Source organism: Cygnus olor, chromosome 1 (assembly GCF_009769625.2).
Source record: "Cygnus olor isolate bCygOlo1 chromosome 1, bCygOlo1.pri.v2, whole genome shotgun sequence".
Taxonomy (NCBI): Eukaryota; Metazoa; Chordata; class Aves; order Anseriformes; family Anatidae; genus Cygnus; species Cygnus olor.
In genome coordinates, this window is record NC_049169.1 from 100651970 (window position 1) to 100673877 (window position 21908).

The 21908-nt window shown below is 46.7% G+C and overlaps 1 protein-coding gene and 1 non-coding gene across 2 annotated transcripts; both read right to left on the bottom strand.

Moving 5' to 3' along the window:
* Window positions 1–86: 86 nt before the first annotated feature.
* Window positions 87–21716, bottom strand: CHD4 (chromodomain helicase DNA binding protein 4). The gene is given in 61 exon segments (XM_040573190.1): window positions 87–604; window positions 725–900; window positions 1014–1031; window positions 1034–1208; window positions 2224–2356; window positions 2678–2786; window positions 2876–2983; window positions 2986–3012; window positions 3123–3200; window positions 3444–3579; window positions 3781–3804; window positions 3807–3898; window positions 4271–4436; window positions 4622–4691; window positions 4693–4767; window positions 5234–5283; window positions 5286–5368; window positions 5445–5536; window positions 5705–5792; window positions 5894–5951; window positions 5954–6076; window positions 6237–6335; window positions 6337–6410; window positions 6582–6693; window positions 6695–6763; window positions 6765–6821; window positions 7117–7136; window positions 7139–7217; window positions 7219–7241; window positions 7450–7567; window positions 7679–7782; window positions 7785–7805; window positions 8258–8294; window positions 8296–8403; window positions 8745–8891; window positions 8893–8923; window positions 9034–9156; window positions 11093–11196; window positions 11198–11230; window positions 12202–12222; window positions 12224–12403; window positions 12502–12623; window positions 12626–12692; window positions 13095–13191; window positions 13488–13545; window positions 13548–13618; window positions 13901–13938; window positions 13940–14107; window positions 14213–14397; window positions 14400–14415; window positions 15335–15574; window positions 15697–15878; window positions 16327–16462; window positions 16592–16719; window positions 16803–17044; window positions 17501–17619; window positions 18025–18080; window positions 18083–18215; window positions 18402–18527; window positions 20503–20663; window positions 21446–21716. Coding segments are annotated over 60 exon segments (5739 nt in total). The 5' UTR covers window positions 20599–20663; window positions 21446–21716; the 3' UTR covers window positions 87–586.
* LOC121064248 lies at window positions 4105–4244 on the bottom strand. Its single transcript, XR_005816446.1, has one exon.
* Window positions 21717–21908: the final 192 nt, after the last annotated feature.

Here is a 21908-nt window from a genome sequence, read left to right on the forward strand (position 1 = left end):
TAAAGGGAAACAAAATAAAATACAAGGAAATTTTATTTTTTTTTCAGTTTTACCAAGATTTTGCTCTGTTTTTTTATGTTTTTTTGTTTTGTTTTGTTGTTGGTGTTTTTTTATTATAGTTATTAGTGGACAAGTCCGGTCAGTTTCTGTATTAAAAAGGATCTTGATGGAGGTAGCTTTGTCTCTGTCCTGGCTTTTTTTTTTTTGCTTGGTCTCACCTGTGCACTCATCTCAGTAAACAAACGCGAAATAAAATTAGAAAACAAAAAAAATTAACTGGAATCCCAGGCCAAGGCAGCGAGCAATGTAGCCAGGCTCTCCGTGTAACAGACGTGGCGCTGTGGCCTCCAGTCACTATGTACAGAGTCCATCATATGTCCCCCTCTCTCCTCAGCACACTCCTTGCTCCAACGGGCTGGCTGCAGCGGAAGGAGTCTCTCCTCCTCCCGGAGACCTGCACAGCAGCTCCCATGGAGGGAAACAGCACCCAGTCAGGAATGTCAGGCAGAGGGGTAGAGTGTGAAGGGGTAGGGGAGGGAGGGTCACTTCAGCTCAGCCGAAAGATTAACAGCAGTGGGCTGGGGGCTCACTGTTGCTGGGCCACCTGCAGGACCAGAGAACATTATCTGAATCAATACTATCATATTATACCATCAACACATCCCTAACCAGGGCTGTTTCCACCCCTAGACAGCCCTGCTTAGGGATGAGCAAGGGTACGTACTTGTTGAGGAGGGGGCGGTGGAGGGGGCTCACTGCTGCGGTTAGCCAATCTGCTGAGGATGTTGCGCTCCGACATCTGGAGGCGCACAGCCACAGGTGGGATGCGGGCAATAGTGGCTGGCAAACGAGTCACATCTGCCTTCATGTCACTCAAAAGCTCCTCCAGCTGCTTCAGAACTGGAAGATAAACGGACACATTCAGGGAGGAAAGCAGAGGCACTGCACGGGACAGAGACAGGAGGGGGCAGCGATGCTAAACATCTCCACTCTTGCTTAGCACACACAATCACCTTTGTGCAGCACAGCATAGCTGGTTTATTCCCAGCCATCGACTCCTTGGATAGATGCTGGTGGCTCTCAGCCAGACATTCCACCTCCGCAAATCGTGTGTTCAGAGCCATTGAGGGGTGAGATGGGTCTTCTGACATGTTCAGATAGGCAGCTCGTCGCAACTGCTCCTCAATCACCAGTGCTTGCTCCAGGAGCTGCAAGACAGGGTAGTAATGAGAAGTCTTCCAGCAGTTGGTGGAAAAGCAGCCCATTTGCACCACCCCTCAGTCTGCTCCTGATCTAGTTCTCTACTGCTTCATAAGGTGAGATTCTGCACCTGAGTCCCCTTTCACCAGCTTCTGTTTATCTTGGAGCAAGGCCTAAAACACCACGAAACAATGAAGAGCTCCATTAAGCCAGGCCAGGTACACAGGAAAACCAGGCTATGTATGTCTAGTCTAATAAGAAGACTACTACAAACTCAAATTCTTATTCCTCTGCTAAGATGGCTCAGATTTGTAAAGGCTTTTTGAGGACCAAGTACTTACTCATTCACTCTTTCTGCATGGAGCATTTGGGATAAAGCTTTTCCTTAGAACTTGAGTGAGAAGTATCCTATGCTACTTACAGAAAGTGTCTAAAGAACAGTTAAGCATATCAGGGACATTTGGAAGAAATTAATTTGAATACTATTACAGCAAAGCTGATCAGCCAGACTATATCAAATTAATGTTTGGTTCCAAGATTCAGAATTACATGGCCTAATCTGTGTTGGTCTTAACTTTCAGAGCTAAATGGTAGTCACTCCCAAGTCGGTTTGGACAAACCAAAAGCTACTCTTTCACCAATCTAATGTTATTCAACTTCTCTAAATTCTGCTTAGGTATATGGAATGGTTTGTAGCACATCAGGCAGAACTTGTGGTGGGAACAGTTGCTTGAACCTTCAGCCTCCTGCATATGCCAGTTGAAGAAACAGTGGGAGGAGGGGGAAGCGGAGAGTGCACTGAACCAAGTTCCTCAACACCACTTCAAAAGAAAAGGACTCCTATCATGACACTACTACATGGTTTTGGTAAACTTTTTTTTTTTAAATAAAAGGCACTACAGAAATCTTTCCTTCAGTGAAAAAAGTAAAAATCAAAAACATCAAGCTCAACAAGGCAATCATCTTGTTCTTAAAGGCCCATCCAGCTGAAAGGCACTTGTCATGCTGAAGAGAGCGCCTTACCTTAAATCTCCTTGCCAAGAACTTGTTCTTTATTTCCAGGAAGTTACCCCTGTTCATCTCACCCTTGAAGGGCTCATTGAGGATGGCGTAACGTGGATCATTCTGAATATCTTGCCAACGGGCATAGCCATGACTGAGATGGGATGAGCTCAGGCAAACAAAGGCAGTGAGAACAAGGGAATATGCAGCTCAGGCAGATACAGTTCTCAAGAGGAGGTGGGGGAAAAGGGGTTGCAGAGAAGGGAGGAGCAGGAGCGAGGAAAAGGAATGAACCTATGTCTTACTAAATCTTAACTGTGCTGACAGGAAAACCCTCCTCCCACCATCACTTTCACTCTGGTGAAAGAAGATAAAAACACTCACTGAATGTACTGCAGTCAGACCTGAGACGGTCACCTTCATAGTAATAGTTTATGTACAAGGGGAGAGAACTGGTCTATCAGGGTAAGGATACTTGATAATTCCAGCAAGGAGCCAGTAGTCATGACGCCGATGCCATATCTCATAGGTCTTCTTTGTGACAGTTGCAGCCCGCTCTTCATTCTGCCACAGGGAGTGTAATTCTGGAAAGGCAAAATACACAAAAATAATTGAAAGTTATTTCACAAAAACTAGTACCTTATACTTCCCGGTATATAAAGATGTCTGGTACCTGTGAAGCCACCATCAGCTATGTTGAACATGAACCGTTGCTTTACTGCTTTCTTGTGCCTTTCATCTACTGACTCTTTCAGCATCTCCCCATTCTGCAGCATCACACATCTCTCTTATCATCCTCCTTTTTCTCATCTGTACACACAGGAAGTCATTAGAAAGAACATAGCAGAAAACACGGCAAGTGGACCCACAATGAAACCTTGCAAAAGATGGACTCAGGAAGAGGATGGAACATGACTCACCTTTCTCATCCAAGGTGATTATAGGAGGTTCAGGAGTATTCTCAATAGGTGCTCTGTCTTCCACTTTCTCCACATCAGCTGCAGGAGAAAAGGGGAACATGATATGTAGCTGGCAAGTACAAGGCTTTATTCCTGAACCTGTGAACTTAAAACTGTTCCCTGACTCCCTGTTCAAAGTCCTGGAATTGCCCCCCACCGATTATGTCTGTTTCTGTAGGGTGAAATATTAGGGCAGAGAAGATGCAGCTTTAGGAAGACATTTGTATTTTTTTGTTTGTTTTGGTGCATGTTGAAGGTATTAAACAACCTCTCTAGAGATACCTTTGCTTTCAACTTCCATTGGCTCATCTGGTCTTTCCTTCACCTCTGGTTCCTCTACTTTTTTCTCTTCTGCTTCTGTGGGATTTGCTGGGGATTTTGCTTCCTGTGGTGGTGTCTCCACAGGCTGGGCACATTGCTGAGGACAAATCATTGAGAAGTGAGACAAAGCAGCACATGGAAACAGAATACAGTCAAATCAGTTTTCAAAGTAAAGATGCACAAAACTGCTAGGCCAACTCTGAGGACCTAATAGTTATCTTTAAGCATTGTTCCAAGAACTGTAAGTGTGGGCAGAAAGTAAAGACATTTGCAATTGCATGAGGCAAACAAACAACACAACACCCACCTCCATAGGGACCTCTGTTTCTGTAGCAGAGGCCTAAGCTCTTTCTCTGGTTCAGCTGACTCTCCTTGCTCCTTGGTACTGGCTCCTTCTTCCACCTTCACTCCGTCTTCTGTATATTCCCCATCCCACAGCAGCACAGCAGACAAGAGAAGGAGAAGAGCCATCAGTAAGGTCTTTCCTTCATTGTAACCAAGCACACATCTCCTTCACTCCTGGAGATTATGCCCAAACAAATGGGACCAATAATACTCAAGATGAAACCACATTCCACAAACACAGGACTTTTCACTTATATCTGTTCACCCAAGGAAAGCTAGTGTCCTCTCTTGCCTTTAAGGGTTTGCAAATATATTTGGCAGCCCTCCTAACACGAGAGGTAAGTTGATCTGTGTCCACCCCCAAGCCCCACCACCACAGCTCTGGTGAGGGGAAGAGCCAGGATGAGGTCAGGACACAGGATTCACAAGGGGGAAGCTCTCACCAGGTGGAGGGACAGGGGCAGGTGTATTTGGCTGTGTATCGCCTGGCGTTGAAGGAGTTGGAGTTTTGGGAGAGGGGGAGCTTGGCTGTGAAAGTTTCTTGTTCTCCTCTATCTCTGCCAATTCTGGCATACTCCAGCGGCCATTCACATGCTCAAATTCCTGCACCTGCAAGAGAAGGAGAGAAAGATATCACAGGAGGAGTCATTACAAAACTTGTCCTCAACCAGAAGAGACAGATCACTCAACACAAAGAAATAGGTGGGGAAAGAAGAGAGAACTCACTAGCTCAGCACCCCAGTAACTAGAAGCTGTATGGAGAGAAAAGGCTAACCATGCTCTCAGGCACCTACCTTTTTGCGTATAAGTGACATGACCCCAATGCGAGTAAGCACATGCTGTCGAGAAAGACCTTCCGAGGGACCCATCTGCAAAGGTCTCTGCACCATCAGCTCCAGGTTCACACAAATGGCGCCTAATGAACAGTGAGACATAGGCCCTAGAGCAGTTAAAAGACAAGTAATTTAGGCCACAGAACAGGTTAGCTGGAGACATCAGACCCCTTCCACAGCAGACCCCTTCCCAGATAATGGGAAGCATTCTAAACCACCATGACAATTTCTGAGGTTCCAGGCCCCCTTCAGGAGAGTTCCTTACAGAACTGTTACATTCACAGAGGACACAGACTCACTTAATGTTAAGCCAGAAGCAATTGTAAGTCTGGAAAGAACTTGGAAAGTATTATTATGTGCTTGCCTGGCTATGCAAGCATTTGATTTTGGTGACTGATGAATTGAGTCCAAGGAAGAGAACTAGGAGCAATACCCTAGTCTCCCCCAGGTCCTAGTCTCTCCTCATTGCCCCGCAAAGGACAAACTAATATTTTACAAAACGGCCAGAAGAGGGCCGTTTTTTATTCTTCCTCAAAGGGGCTAAATGTTGCCATCCCTGCCTAATGAACTTACTTGAATTCTTTCTCTGACTTGCCCCGGAGGTCCCGAACAAGCCATTGAGTGTGATGAATGCATCCTGAGGTGGCATTCCATAGCGCATGATAGCATTAAGGAAGGCTTTCCGCTGACGGGCATTGAAACCAAGACCTAGAACGAGGGAAAGATAGATATGGAAACAGCCATATAGAAGCAGCTAGAATTTAAAGACCTATCCTGCTGCTACTTACCTCAATGTTCCCTCCTACACGGGCAAGTAAAGGAGGCAGGGGCTTATCCTTATCATTTCTCAGGCCTTTGCGGCTAGGCGACGAGCTGCTGAAGAGAGAAGAAATGCAGCTAAGGAGGAGAGACAATGCACAGCATATTGTTGCGTGAATACTTCCCTTGCAGAAGGGCACCATAAAGTGTACCAAGCATCCAAAGTCCCAGCTGTTACTACATGCAGAGAAAGTGACCCAGAACTCTGGCTTCACCAGAACTTACCTTCAGACCATCTCATCAACGTCCTCATCTCCTTCTTCAGAAGCAACTGAATAGTCTGACTGATTATCTGACTGGTCATCCTGCCAGTCTGAAAGAAAAACAGCACGTGAGCCTGAGACGCTACTCCGTTACTCTCCCAGTAACATATACTTACACCCATTTCCCCCAAGTTCCTGTGGATTTTTGTACCTCTATCCTCATGAGAGCCATCATTGTAGTTAACTTGCTTGCGAATACGTTTGCCCCTTGCCCAGATTCCTGGCCAGATTCCTCCTGTTGCTGCTCGTAATGGTGACGGAGCAGTTTCTCCCAGTAATCGGGATCCACTGATTCCTCCTGCTTTATGATCTCCCGTTCAACCTCTTCTTCCTCCTGCCACACAGAGGTACAATTAAGAGCCTTATGTTACATATCCCAACCTGCCTGAGTAGGTTTATGCCTACTTGCCCTTAAAAGCATCAGAGCTTGATTTACTTAACTGATCTTATACAATTCACCAGAAGACCCTAGCTGATATCACCCTCATACTCACCCCCATCTCCTCTTCACGAACTACATACTGGGCCACTTTGAAGGAGCTGAGATACTCATTCATGCCCTGAAGTTCTGTGTCTTCTGTTTCATCCTGGTTTCCGATCCAACAGGCGCTCAATTGCTTTGTCATCGTAGTGGATAACACTGCTGTCCTCGCCTTCTTTGTTATCCCCTGAGGGAGAAGCACAGACAGACATCTGCTAGTGGATCTCAAGGGACTACGAGAGGATATGGCACCCTAGACCTCTTTGTAAAGCTCTGATCAGTACTGTGCCTACAGTTACTAGCTAACTAAGGATTCAGTCCTTCCCCACCTCCTTCAGTTCTACTTTCAGGCACTCACCACCCTCAGTTGCCTCATCCTTGAAGAGCTCTTCAGTGCCAAATTTGAGAATGTCATCAAGTTCCTGTTTTGACATGGAGCCTGTCTTGGAGCCCAATCCTGGTCTCACTACCCAGATGAGTTAGCATCATTTTCTTCTTGGCCACCTGAGTGATACGCTCCTCCACTGAGGCCCTTGTCACCAAAGCGGTATATCATCACTTTCTTGTTCTGTCCAATTCTATGTGCACGACTGAAGGCCTGGAAGAGGGAGACACTCAGAACAGTCTAGAGCACACAAGCAGTTGCCTGCTCCACCCCACCTACCTCCACAAGTTTCCCAGTTGCCTTCATGTTTGCTCTTAACATTGGTTAAGACATGCCCTGGAAGCATCCTCTACTTGTTCACTTTCCACACCTCCACCATCCTCACTGCGCTAATTTTGCATGTTTCTAGAAGGGAAGTCACCACAAATTCCTTCACTCCCTCTGATGCTTTCACTTCCCTTCTTCCTCACAAAGGCCCCCTACAGTGAGTGGTCTCATTCAAACTCACCTGGATATCATTGTGGGGTTCCAGTCTGAGTCATAAATAATCACAGTATCTGCTGTGGCCAAGTTAATACCAAGACCCACAGCTCGAGTTGAAAGCAGGAAAGCAGAACTGCTGAGCACCAGGAGCTTGGAAAAAAAAGAAGAGAACAGAGGTAATCAAGGGAGAGCACATACTCAAACAAGGATTTTATCATCTCAGGGAATCACTACCAGTTTAAGATTCCAGGAGAGCAATGGAAGACTCGGGCCACTATCAACAATCCCATATTGAACACTAAGCACATACAAAACAAGAAATTAATTTTGTACATAAAATACAGAGGAGAATTCTTACCATTGAAGCGATCAATAGCCTCTTGACGCATGTTGCCTGTGATTCCTCCATCAATCCGCTCATATTTGTATCCTTCATGTTCTAGGAAGTCTTCCAAAAGGTCTAACATTTTAGTCATCTGCATATCAAAAATCACCACAAAAAAAGTGAGGGACAAGGGGATACCAGAACAACAGGCTCCTTTCCTCAGGAACAGAATTCTCAGCTTTAAGGTTTTCCCCTCACATACCTGAGAGAATATGAGCACCCTGTGACCTCCTTCCTTGAGATTCTTTAACATCTTCTGGAGCAGCAACAGCTTTCCAGATGCTCGAATAAGAGCACTACCATCAACATGCCATTTGGCATCTTTGGAGCTTCTAAAAGAAAAAAGTGAAGGGTAAGAGAAGAAAACTGCTTCTGCTTGATATTAGTCCCTAGCTGTGTTCTTCAGATGCTGACTCAGTCTAGTCATTTAACTCAGTACAACCACAATGCATAGCATTACTTATACAAAACATCCAGTGCCAGCCTGTGCTACTTATTTTGCAATTTAACTCCTAGATCCCTTCTTCTTTCTGACTCAGTCCCTACTCTGTCTCCCTCATCCTGAGTGAATCAAAAGATGTTTCCTACTTGTCAATAAAGATACTGGAAAAGGATAGGCCTTCCAGTATGTGATGTCTCCATAAGCAGAAATATACAAGATGGGGAAAAAAAAGCACAAGAATAAAAAGGGAATCCCTCCATACTTGCCATGGAGCTCATGGTCTCCCCTGGTAACAGCCAGCAGGAATTTGCTTATATAAGAGTAAGTCAGCAACTGGACATACCCTAGCAGCCACAGGAAAGAGGTAGGTGGGGTTTGCAGCACTTCTTCAGATCCATAACAACGTTCAGCAAGGAAACTTGGTTACCACCACCACGTGCATTCAGTGCCTCAAAGTTCCTTGTCAAAATGTATTTATAGTATTCCTGAAAAGGGAAAAAAAACATATATATAGACACACACACCACACCCCCCAGGCACCCCTCATGAGAGCACTAACATACTCTTTTGTTAACTTCTGTAACAGCTCCTGGCACTACCTGGCAACTACCTAGGATCTGCCAGTGGCAGTTACAATCCTTTTAACCCTTACATCAGGCCACAGGACTATTCCTCCCCTCAACTACAGCAGCAGCAGGAAGTTTTCCTCCTATCTGCAGTGCAGAAAGCTCTACAGTGAGGCTAAGGCTGTTTCAGCAGCTTCTTTGGAACTGCAGAACAGAGCAAACAGTAGTTCCACAGCAAATCCTCCATCCCATCCCCACACTCACTTCTGCATGGGGCTCAACTCCACTCTGACAATAAGTTCTGTCTTAGATGGCATGTTCTTGAAAACGTCAGCTTTGAGACGCCTCAGCATATGTGGGCCCAGCATGTCATGCAGCTTCTTAATCTGATCTTCCTTAGCTATATCCCGCAAACTCTTCTAAGAAGCCCTCCAAGTTACTGCAGAGAAACAGACATTCAGCAAAATCCACAAAGGAAAAAGAGCAAAAAAAGGGGATAGGAGTTTCAAGACAAGCAGGCTTTGCCTGGACTTGCACTGCAAGACATACTGGAATCTCTCTGGTGTCAGGAAGTTCAGCAGGTGGAACAGTTCTTCCAGGTTGTTCTGCAGGGGAGTTCCTGTAAGCAGCAGCTTATGCTGGAGCGAATAACCGTTCACGCACACGGAAGAACTGGAAAAGCAGGAAGGAAGAGAGAGAGACACAAAGACTTAAGTCACAGTCCTACAAAAAAAAGTCCTAGAAAAAGAACAACAAGCTAGAATTTGATTTACGATCATAACAGCTGTTTGGAATAAGAGCTCCAAGCAGCTCTCATTCCAGTCAGGGCCACCAGACTGATCTTATTTGGATCACTCTTCTGCATAAGAAATGACTGCAGCAAGTCCTACAAGCCATCAGGTACTAGAAGGTTTCCCCTTGCTTTTTTAAGTTACAAGCTTTCAGACCACCAATCTTTTCCAGACTGCTATACTACGTACTTTTTCCTCTAAATTAGTGTTCTACATTCTTACTTCTCTGCCTCAAGACTTCTAGAAATAACTAAGTCAGTCTTCCTATTCATATCAATCCTGGCAGCATTCCAGAGTTCTGAACAAGCAGAGGAGAAAGAGCTAAGGGTTTGCCAATGTGTCTTTAAAGTAATTTGTGCTGGTTTTCACAACAATGAAGTAACTCCAGACAGAACTAGTGAGCAGGTAAGGTACTGAACTGAAAAGCACAAGTATATAGTGTTCGCTAGCACAAACTGACAAAGCAGTAATTTATGAACTTGGCCATTTGTTTGCCTCTTTTTAAACTTAACATGATACAGCATCAAATAGTATGAGAGTAGCTTGTACTAGGTGGCAAACAAAATCAAAAGAGATACCACCACTCATTTTGGTTATCATACCAGAAGGATTCCTTTCTTGGAATCAAATACGGAAGTTACTCATATCTGCAAAAGATACCCTTTGGTAGGTAAACTCACCACCTGTCAAAAAGCTGATCTGTCTGCATCCGTACACCTAAAGCTGTCCTTAAGGGACAGGAAACCTACCTAGAAAAAGGTAGACTTAATGGTCTTGGTGGATAACCAATTGCAACTTAGTCATAGTGAAGCCTTGAGACTTAATATTTCCCTTTCAGTTCATGAGTACGAATAATAAGTGTTCATTACCATTTCCGATAATTTCAATTCTAAGCACAGAACAACATTCAGTTTTAGGGCCTACAATCAAACATGATCTGGAAACTGGATATCAAGCACAGCTGTGATATATTGGAAAGATACCTCACACTTGGATCTGAAAAGTTAAAGCTTTTTCTTTAAACAAAAGTAACTTTCTCTTACAGTCTGCAAGAACCTATAAAACCAGATTTCCAGTAACAGTTGTTTTTAGTGTACTAAGCCCTAGAATCCAGCTGAAGACAGACAAATCAATGCCAGAATTAAGCACAAGGGCTTAGGGAGGGGCTGGATTAAGAAAGTACAGTCAATTCAACTGAATTAAAACAAGCTTAGTTAAGGTGCAGCCTTGTATGAAAGCAGCTGTATGGCTTTCAGCATTTGCCCAGGCATTGTTGGACACCCCTGGCCACCTCTCCCATTTCTATAACATCTAATTAGCTCTGCCACAAAGCTTGTGAATGCAGAGACCAAGACTACTCTGGAAGCAGGACAATTGTACTCATGAAGCTTGTTTTACACTCAATATGGTAAACCCTTTCAGAATAGAGCTGTTGCAGGTATATGATCTGCTTCCAGAGAAGCCTGTTTTTAAGAAAACACATCCAGGTTTTGCGTGTTTGTTTGTTGTTTTTTTTTTAAACATCCTTTTTTTTTTTAAAGTTTTCCAGTATACACCAATTGCCTACTCAACCAGAGAGGAAACTGTTTTAATGAATGAGACACATGACAAGTGAAATTGTTACCAGTTATAATCAAAAATGAAGGTTGTTCCCCCCACCCCTCCCCGCCTTTAGATAATGCATCAAATTTGCTGTCAAATATATGACTAAGAGCTGGCAGACAACTTACTTGCTTAGGAACAGCAATCTATTCTTCTTAACAATCTCTGCAACACGTGTCATGCCTATAAACCTTATTATCTATGCTTTTCTGTACCTTAGACTGATTGTTCTCAGTCGGTGAGCTTCATCCACAATGAGACAGGCCCAGTCAATAGACCCCAGTATGGCCATATCAATTGTGATCAGTTCATAGGAGGTGGAGAAGCACGTGGAACTTCACAGCAGCTTCCTTCTGCAAGGAAAAAGAGGGACATGATAATGAGATAAGGGAATGCCCCAAGACAAAGGGGATGCCCAAAGGGGATGCAGGGTCTCTCCAAGCTGTTCCAACAAGCCATGGTTGAACAGCATGTCAAAACCATTTTTCACATGCAGTTTCCTGTCAACAGATTCAAAATACTACCCAAGCATTCCAGTTCTTCAATCCCCTATTACTGTTTTACTCAAGTAAGTCTCCTCAACCCCTTTGTTACTTACTACCTATGTACAGTACCAAGTCTTGAAACAAGTTTACAAATAAGCAGTGAATAGAGGAATGTTATGGAAAGATCTGGTGATATGTAGCTCATCAAGAAGTTAAGACTTAGATAAATAGCTTAGAAAAATTTAAATTTGTTAGTACTTCGTGCAGATAAATTTCAAGGGAAACCGAAACCAAGGAGTCCTATTTAACTCTGCCACTGGGAAAACTTTTCCTAGTAAAAAAAGGTGGTAGCTAGACTAAAATTCTATTAAAAAACAGCCACCTACATCAGGATCTTCCTTCCTATCTGGGCACAGAACGCAACTTCTCGGATGTCTAGATGTGGCTTTACGACCAGCCAGTTCCTCATACAGACTTAAGGAGGAGTCAAATTGATGCAGGTTGGCAATTCTGACATTGACTTAGATCTGTAGGAAGTATGATATACAACTTCACAGATTAAGCAGAAGAATAAAGAGACTTGCCTATAGCCAGTATGCTTTAGTCAACACCCTTTTTCTTCAGTGCTGTATGGTTCAGACTGGTAAGTGCTTAAAACAGTCTAGAAAAGGAGTCTAACTAAATACCCGATAGTCATCAATTTGTAGTTATTTCCCCTGCAAAGCTAAAAGTATAGTCAGTTCCCAGGGATTTCAGAATATCTGAATCTTGGCTGCTGAAAGCCAGTCTAGCGCATCTCTTCTTCCAGCTCAGGCTTGCAATACAGCAGAGTTCTGTACCTTCATTCTGGATGCTTTTTTTGCCTCCACGTATGGCATTATCCTCAAAAGTGAACTCATTCTCACGGATGATGGCCCGGCTGTCTTTGTCCCCAACATAGGTCACTACATACATATCTGGTGCCCACATCTCAAATTCTCGTTCCCAGTTGATGATAGTGGAGAGTGGGGCACTCACCAAGAAGGGTCCCTTTGAGTGGCCCTATGAACAGAATCAGTAAGAGCATTAGATGAGTGCATCCACTCACTCAAGCAGCATCTTCCTGGCTAGTGTTCTCACAGCTATGTTTTGCCTCTCACCTCTTTGTATAAGGAATATAGGAACACAGCTGTCTGCACAGTCTTTCCCAGACCCATTTCATCTGCCAAGATTGTATCTGTGCCCTGAGCCCAAGAGAAACGCAGCCAGTTCAGTCCTTCAGTTGGTATGGATGCAAGGTACCCCCTGTTACATCAAGGTACTCAGGTTGCCGGTCATATTTCACTGTTGGCTACAGCAGAAAGAAGGAAGAGTTGAGATTTACCTTAGCAATACAATTACCAAGAGTTCTTTCCTAGTCAATACATATTCCCTAGTGTAGACGAGACTCCATTGAAAACCACCAGATTAAGCCCAGTACTAAATCCCTAAAAAGCCAGAAGGTGTCCATCAACCCACCCCATCTTTTTTTTTTTTTATAAGCTCTTTCTACCAATAGCCAGCCAGTCTGTTTCCAGTTTACAAAAGCTAGGCCTTTGTCTGAAGGTTGTATGAACCCATTTACTTTTTAGGCCTGGAAGGAATTATAAGCCTTGTGTTTGTTACCGTTTGGTTTCCCATTTACCAAGCCCCGGCCCCCACTCAAAATAACCAGCTCCATCAGATGGCACCAAAGCAGTAAACAGTAACTTACATCTACCGTGGGAGTTTCAGGGGGCCTTTCCAGTTTCCGCATCTTCACTTTCTTTAGCTTCTTACCAGGCCTTCCCTCTTCACCCCTCATCAGCTCCCTATGCAGAGACAGTCCCAAGAATATGCAAGTTTAATGGCTTTTGTAATAGTCCAAGGGAAAACTATTGCAAAGAACAGGGGGGCAATCGGGTAACTCAAATATGATCAAGAGAACAAAGTTGGAACCTTCATGAACTGATGGAGAGGTGTAAGGTTCCTGCCCAAAGGAATAAGGAGACAGCAACACAAAGATGTTTCTTGCTATCTCCATATATGCAGCCAGTGCTAGGTAATGACATACTCAAATACTTTCTGTTGAGATAGAGGAACGTGACCTCTAGGTATTTTCTCCTACCTGTGATTCCAGTAGGCTTGCTTGTAAAGGTCATAATCTTGGATATCCACATCCTCGCTTCCCATGATGCCTGGTCATAGGGCAGGTCTCTCCATTTAATCAAATAGTGGACATTCCCCTTCTTATCCACACTGAGGGAGAAACCAGTAAGTCTTAAGCACAGTGAAAAGACAGCATTCACTCAATCCACTCAAGTGGGAGAGAAGAAAAGGATCCTTAACGAAGCAACAAAAACACAAGAACAATGTTTGTCATATAAACAAAAGAACTCCCATTTTTTCCCCCTCATTCACAATGCAGCTTAGCTCATCAGCTCTCCCTTAACCCTACTAAGGCATTTGTTAAAATCCTCCTGCTCTTCCACAGGGATAGGTATTTAAATGAGAATAATTTGTCTTGGCTTCCTTCCCTACCTATGATTAAGGATTCTGTGGATCATCATCCACTCCGGGCTTGATCCCATAGCGGTAGAAGCGCTCCTCCATTTCAGCATATTTGGGGTCCTTGTTCTTTCTCTTTCGACTTTTCTCCTCTTCACCTCCGAAGTCCCCTGAGGGTGGCTCATCCATATCATTCTTGCGTTGGTAATTCCTAAACATGACTTGACAGTGCAGCTCCAGCTGGAGTCAGGACAAAGAGTTAAAGATCGTAAGTATCTCTCCCCCTCAACTACCCACAGAAATAACCATATCATAAGGGTGGATAGCGAAGAGTCTTAAACTCACCTGCAACTCTGACACCCAAGAGCAGTGCCAGTAGGACATGCCCTGCCATTTGACAAAGAACTGCCTTTCAGGCCGACCCTCCAGAGGCTTAGGAGGAGGAGCATTAGGGTCTGCATCAGGTGGACGTGGTGGTGGGGGACCAACTGGGGGCTGACCCCATTTCCAGATCAAGATCTTCTGCACCTTCCTTTCAAAGCAGGGCACTAAAAAGTTAGACAGATTGTTATATCAGACTGCAAGTATTCTAACCACAAGTGCTGAGGAGTAGAGTGTGTTCAAAGAGTCACAGTTCTCTTCCTTAGTTATAGCTTACTACACAGGTGGAGTTTGCTCTTTGGGCTTGGAAGCTTTCATCCTCTTATTTCCAGCATTTCCCTGAGCTTTCTCTAGTTTGTCTTCCCTCCCCTCCCAACCAAGACTGGGGAATCCAATTCAGTATCTTAATTTAGTTGTCTCCCCAGGGCACAAAAAAATCAGAAGTTCCACATGAAATACACAAATTGCTGGGCTTAATGTCAGTCCATCCAACCAGAACTCCAATGTGCAGGAAGTGTTTTTCTGTGGAACTATCAGCCCAATATAGGGATATACCCTGAAGCAGATTCTATTTTGTTCATTATCTTAGAAGTCCTCATCACTTACTGAGAGCATCTAATGCCATTTATAATACTTCATTTCAGTAACATCTTGCAACAGTGTGAAACTTCTGACCATCTACTAAGAAAGGGCTTGGAATTACAGAGCCTGCAGTACAAAATCTGTTTGGCTCAGCACCAGCTTAAAATATTTAAGTGCTGAATTTGCTTGCACTCATATTGCTGCTTTTACATATACACAGGGCCCAAGAAAACAGCTTTGGCATCCTGGACCCAAGACTGCCCAACTACTTCACACATGGGCAAACCTCATGAAACTCAATTGCTGTAATCCTGTACTTCCTGCTCTCTGGAGTAAAAACAGCCAAGCTACATCCAACCATAGAGATCCAGACCTCAGCAAACTATGACAAAAATGCAATAGCCTTCTCTGAGGACCTAGCATTTCCAGGAAAATGTGATGTTCGAAAGGGAACAGATCCATCTGCTCTTTTAGCAACAGGGGAGTGGCATAGCAGAAACTTACAGTGCAGCGAGGACACAGCCACTCCCCATTGGGAATCTCTGGCAATGGGGGATTCAGACAGTGGATGTGATAGGATGAAGGACAGGCATCACAGCATAGCAGCTCTCCTCCATCCTTGCAGACTCTACAGAACTCCATATGGTGGTCATCTTCTTCCTCAGCATCCCCCACAACATCTTCCAGGATCTCCTCACCTTCAGAGTTATCCTCCTTTGCTTCCCACTGAATGCCCTCTTTTTCCTACAGGAGTAGGAAATCAGAAAAATCAGATCGACGCATTCATGATTATCTTCATTAGCACTGAACAGTATCAAGTCAACTGACCCTCCCCCTTGACAAATTCAGGGAAATCCAGTACTCACACAGTGCGGGCAGCTCCATTTGCCCTCTGGGGCTTTCTCCATGTCTGGGTCGAGGCAAACCATGTGGTAGGCACGAGGGCAGGTATCACACAGTATGATTTCTCCTCCCTGCTGGCACACCTCACAGTAGTCCTGGTGATCAGTCTCATAGCCATCCACAGCCACTGTGGAGTCCTCCTCACCTGCAGAGGATGTGGGAAGTTAGAATAGTACAAGGCACAGCAGATACAAGCCTCTTGCAGCAAGGGCTGGTGCTCCCTCAGCACCAACAGACTATACAGTTGCAGAGTGAGTTTTGGATTCTGTATCTCTCTATCCTTGTAATAAACAGGGCAGGGGGCAAAAACTGAAACAGAAGTGAAACAAAGCCCTTTGGGACTCCTTCCACCCATGAAATTAAAGGTATAGCTTAGGCCAGGAAAACTCAGCACTGTATCTGTTCCTCCACCAAAGAGAAAAAAATTCCTGGGCACATTTTCCTTACTGGAAGTAATATCAGGTCCTTCCTCCATGAAGAATTCTCCTCCCTCAAGTACGCTGATAAGGACCCAAATGCTGCACAGACATTCCTCTCATCTCTCTATACACTTAGCTGCAATTCTGTTTCCAACTGACAGCAAGCAGCAATACCTTTCTTTTTCTTTTTCCCAGCTTTGAGTTTTTTGCGACTGCGACTACTACGGCTGGTAGATCCATCTGAAACAGAGTAGCTGTTGATGCTGGCATCATCAAAGTCTGACTCCACATCCAGATCATCGTCTTCGCTCTGAGGTAGGGAAGAAGAAAGATGTGCTGCTCAGGCATGCACGCTGGGGACAGCAATCAGACCCAGATCCCAGCATCTCTAGCATGTCATAGCTTCTCCTCAGAATATCACTGAAGGAGGGTCACTTACTGATGATCTCTTACGCTTGGAGCCAAATCCTCCCAGTTTGATTTTCAAAGGTGCCACTTTCTTTGTTTTAGGTTTTTTGATATCAGGAATACGAGGACTGGCCTTTGGCTTCCGACGGGCATTGGGTCCTGCGAACAGAGGAGCCTGTGAGTCAAAAGGATTACTGCCTTGACACCACTCTCTACCACCCTTGTCAGATTTTTCATCTCACCTTTGCCCTCCTTTGTCTTGGCTTTCCTGAGCGGCACTTCTACAGGGGGCTGCGGCAGCACAGCATCCACGTTTGTCACCATACTCTCCACTACTGCAACAGCTGCAGCTGCAGCAGCCGCCACAGATGCACCTGAACTTCCCTTGAAGGGGTTGTTTGTGCTAAACTCCCTCCATTTGGCTCCCAGTACCATCATCATCTTCGACACGGCTATTTTAGGGTTCTTGGCTGCAATAAGTGGCCTGCATACAGTTAAGGAAGGAAGGGTTACTGAACCAGCCTGAAGTCTAGATGATTCCTTCTCCTCCCATTACGCCCCCCCCCCCCCCCCCGCAGCACTTCTCTCCCAAACTACATTCCTTTCTAATCTCTGATCTCAACAGGCAATGAATCTCTCCACTCCCATCCTTCACACAGCGTGGAGGTAAACGCTCCAGGATTTGGAGATCAAAATGGAATTTAGCACATTAGGGGGAAAAAAGTGGACTAGGAGTAAGGACTCGCATCATTTTCAATCACCAAAAACAAAAGATGTGAACCAATTATTTTAGTGTTGCTTCAGTTTTCGCTCTAGGTAGGATGCTAGTGTCTCTAACGTGTCTTGAGGTTCCAAAACCATGAAACCTAGTCAGTCCTTGTCTTTTTTTTTTTTTTTTTGCTTCAGCAGCCCTTCCAAGTGCTACAGGCTTGCAGATCACCTGACAAACTGGCTGAAAGCTTTATAGTTGGTGAGAGTGCGGTAATCCTCTTCTGTGAAGATATGGTCAATATCCTCCATGCCCCAATCCTCTAAGAGCTGAGCAGATGACTTTGGCTCCTGTGCAAAGAGAATCACAACAACTCTGAGCAAAAGCACATGCTCTACAAAAGAGCTTCTATAAATCTACATTATCATATACCTTTCATCTACAGATGACCCAGTGGGTCAAGACTGGGGGATTTCCACCTCCAGCCCCCCCCTTCACTTGTCACTGCCATAGGACACTGCCTCACTAGAACATCAGAAGTGGGAAAAGTCTGCCAATTCAATATACTTCTAGGTGTGTTTAAGGTAGGAGAAAGGAAGGCATGCAAGATGGGAAAGCATTCAGGTCAGTCAAGTTTAGGAGAGGAAGAAACGGAACCATCCCCACTTCATGCACGGTCACAAACAGCACTAATCCCCAAAATCGGATACACGGAAGCAAGGAACAAGCAGTCTATCAGCAGGGTATCCTCTCACCTTGGAGTCATCATCTTCTTCCTCTTCTTCTTCTTCCTCCTTGCGCTTAGCTTTGTTTTCTTTTCCTTCTTAGGCCCTAATTTCTTCTTTTTCTTCTTCCCAGGTGTATAGTCACTGCCTTCACTGTCCGAGCGCAGAACCTCTTCTTCTTCCTCCACAAACTCATTGCCCTCACCAGAGCTGTCCCCCAGCTGGGGAGGGAGGGAGAGAGAAGATCAGGCAGCTGTGAGAAAATACCCTGGATAAGCACTAAATGCCACATTCTCCCCAAGCTCTAGAGGATTCATACAACGGATTGCTGCTGTAGGTCAACAACAAAGCCAGTCCCCTCATGCCACATATCCATAGAGCATCATCCAAGACATCCTTTTCCTCACCTCCTTCTTCTGACGCTTGCTGAGCTTGGGCACTTTGGGTTCCTTTAGTTTCTTGGGCTTCTTCTTCTTCTTGATTTTGGGTGTTTCAGCCTCAGACAGAAGCTCTTCTTCCGGCTCTTCTTCAGGCTCTGGAGGAGAAGAAGTGACGTATAATTTCAACTTCCATCTGTGCACTACACCATAGCCCTCTTCTCACAGGCTTCACTTGATTTGTCTAGTTGCTACATACTTACAAACATAGAAGCATTTACAACCTCTTACCCTGTACTGTTTATAACATATACTACTTAATCATATGGTAAGTAACACATTTTCCTCCCTCCCTTCAACAAGGCCTATTTCCACAGTATTCCTTCTCCAAGCAGAGTTGCACTCAGATCTCAAGGACCAGAAGTTTGCCCTAACCAAATAAGAGGAAAGGGCAGAGAGTAGATGGCCACAACTAAAGGAGGTGAAATAGTGAATATATTGGAGAACATGAATAGGATACTGTTTCAGTCCTCAGGTCTCCAGAAGATAAGTTACTTAACCTCTTTACCTGGGCAGAGCATCCTACAGCAGCATGCAAAGTACAGTCCAGTATGCCACTACTTGGCCTCCTCCGTAGGTAAGTTGCTACTCAGCAACTCGGTTCTGATTTGGATTTGGCACAACTTTCTCCCCCCAGCCCTTCCCTCTATGCCAGCAGCTAGCAAGCTCACCCCATGGGCAGGGCGGTGCAAGCTCCCATCCCATGGCCCGGCTCCCCGCAGCGGCCTGGCTCCCCGAGGCCCCCGGGGCAGGGGCAGCCTGCTGCTCCTTTGTGGCAGTCTGCGGGAGCAGCCCAGCCATTCGCCCTCCCCTGCTGCCCCGCCCATCGCACACAGCCAGAGTCACTCCTTCTCCCTCCAAGGGAAAATGGCCTCCTGACCACAGGAGCTGGGCAGGATGGAGGAAGCCACAGGTCGAGAGAGCTGCAGCGGTGGGATGAGGTGATGCAGGTAGAGCTCTCAAAATTTGGGGTCCCTGCATCCCTGACACACCTTCAGCCAATTAGTATCTCTTCACTCGCACGGTCCTGCAACACCAGTTCCTTCAGAGATTCCACATCTTCCTCTCCTGCTAGTTCCGATTTAGAGCCTCTAGTGTCCCATCCCTTCCAATGCATCTCTTAAAGCTCTTAAGTTTGCAATGATTTTAAGTTTTTCTTCACCAAGATTTTCCTTACAAGGCTTACGGACAATCTACCCCCTACCTAAGATTTTAGCAGGACCAGAAGGCACCTAGAGTCAAACCCCAAGAGAAAAAGCCAGGCAAACAAAAAAGCCAAGAAGCCCTTAACATCACTTTCCCTTTCCAGATGCAACGTTTTCTCATATGATACTACAACACTACAGCACGACCTGGTAAGAAAAGCCAAACTTGTCTTACAGTCCAGCACATTAGGATACACGTTCCATTTTACAAGGAAGCAGAGAATCCAGATGTTTATGGACTTGCTCCATAGACATGCAGCAATACCACCAGAAACAGAAGAGTACCCAGGGCTCTAACTCCAGTCTGATGTTGATGAGGATGCAAGCAAGAGGGAAAAGGCAAGGTACAAAGACTACAAGAAAAGCAAAGGTGAGCAGACAGCACAAAGCAAGAACCACAAGAAGCCTCAATAATTGGGTGTGGTGAAGAAAAAGTGGGTCATGCAACAGCCCAGGGCAGTTGGCTCTGGACGTCAGCAGGTCTGAGATCCCTGATGAAAAAGCCAGACATTCTGCCCTTTCACATAGTGCCCCCCATTCCCCTCCCCACTCATGAGAGATGAAACTTGCAGGCATTTTCATAGCCTGTCAGAATTGGACACGCTGCCTCCACCCCTCACACCTCCTCAAAGCATGCGCCCCCGACAACCCGCAATGTCTCGGAACAAAGTCAGCTCCACCTGACGTGAAGCCACGAGCCCCGCGATTTGAAGTAACCCCAGGATTCTGATATCCAAATCAAAACCGCATGCCTGACTCCGAGTCAAAAATGATACCCCCCCGCCCCGCAGATCACGCGTTTCACATACCCATCGTGAGAGGAGCATTACCCCACTTCACACACGGGCCCTGCAGGCCCTCGATACCTTGGTGCTGGGGATAGCGTTGTTCAACAGAATCTCCATCTCATCATCATCGCTGCCCCCGGAGCACGGTGACGGAGATCCAATGCCCGATGCCATGTCCTCCAGACTGGGGGAGGCCCGGGCTTATAGAAGGTGTTGTCTTCTTGCCAGTCAAGCCAGTACTTCATTGAAAAGAAAAAGAGAAAGTTATAGCAGGTATGAACTCTGGTTTTCCAAGCAATAGTGCTACCAAGAGGATCCTTGCGAGAAAGCTTAGCTAGCAACTTCACTGCGTTTGGAGCCTACGGATAACAGAAACACCGGCAGCAGGTATCAGATCGGAGTCGCGACGAGGCAGGCTTTGAAGGCACTAGACGTTAAACTGAGTCAGCACCTCATCCCCTGCGAGGGAGCCAGAGCAGCTGTCCTAGAGGAACACCCTCCCAGCTCCTGCAGCCCGGAACGACAGCCCTAGGTCATTTCTAACCCCCGGGACCCCGCACAAAAGGTGTCGTCGTCGCCGTCGTCTCGGCGGCGCCCGCAGCCCCGCTCCGCTGCCCGCCGCTCCCGCGCCCCCGCCCGGAGCGGGGCTGCGCGGCGCAGGGCGGGGGTGGCGGGGGGGGGGAGGGGGGCACGGTCTCCCGGGCGGGGGCGCGGGGCGGGGCGGGGCCGGGGAAGTCCGGCTCGCAGGCAGCGAGGGGCCGCCTCTCCCCGGGGACGGCCGCCGGGGCGGAGGCCGAGCTGCAAGCGGCAGGGCCCGGCGGGGAGGCCGCCCCCCCCCAACCCAGTGCTGCGCCGGGAGGGGGAAGGGGGGCGCGTCCTGCGGCCGCCCGTGAGGGGACAGCGCGGCCCCGGGGGTAGCCGCGGACGAGAACCAGCGGAGAGGGGGCGCCGGCCCGCGTGGGGGAGGCCCCGGGAGGTGGTGGGAGACTCTGCCCGCCCTCATCCCCTCCCGGCTCCTCACCCGGCTCCAGACCCCCAGCTCTGCTCCGCTCTGCCGCCGCTGCTGCTGCTGCTGAAGGGAAAATGGCTCCGGCCCCGGCACCGCCTCTTAAAGGGGAAAAAACCCGGCCAGGCCCCGCCCCCCTCCCGCCTCCATCCCATAATATGCCCCGGGACCCCGGCAACAGGCTCCGCCTCCATCTCCCCGGCAACCCCCCCCCCAACCGAGACATCCCATAATATTCGTCCTCCCCTCAGAACTTCCCACTCACTGCCCGGCCCGGCATCCCATAATAATCCCCCCCTCCCCGGCTGGAAATATCCCATAATATACCCCCACTCCCCCCCCCAGCCGAGCAACATCCCATAATACTCCCCACCCTCTCACCCCTTCGCTCCGACATCCCATAATACACACCACACCACCACCCCCCCGCGACCGGGACCCCGCGCCGGGGCAGGCGCCCCCCGCGGCGCGGCCCCTC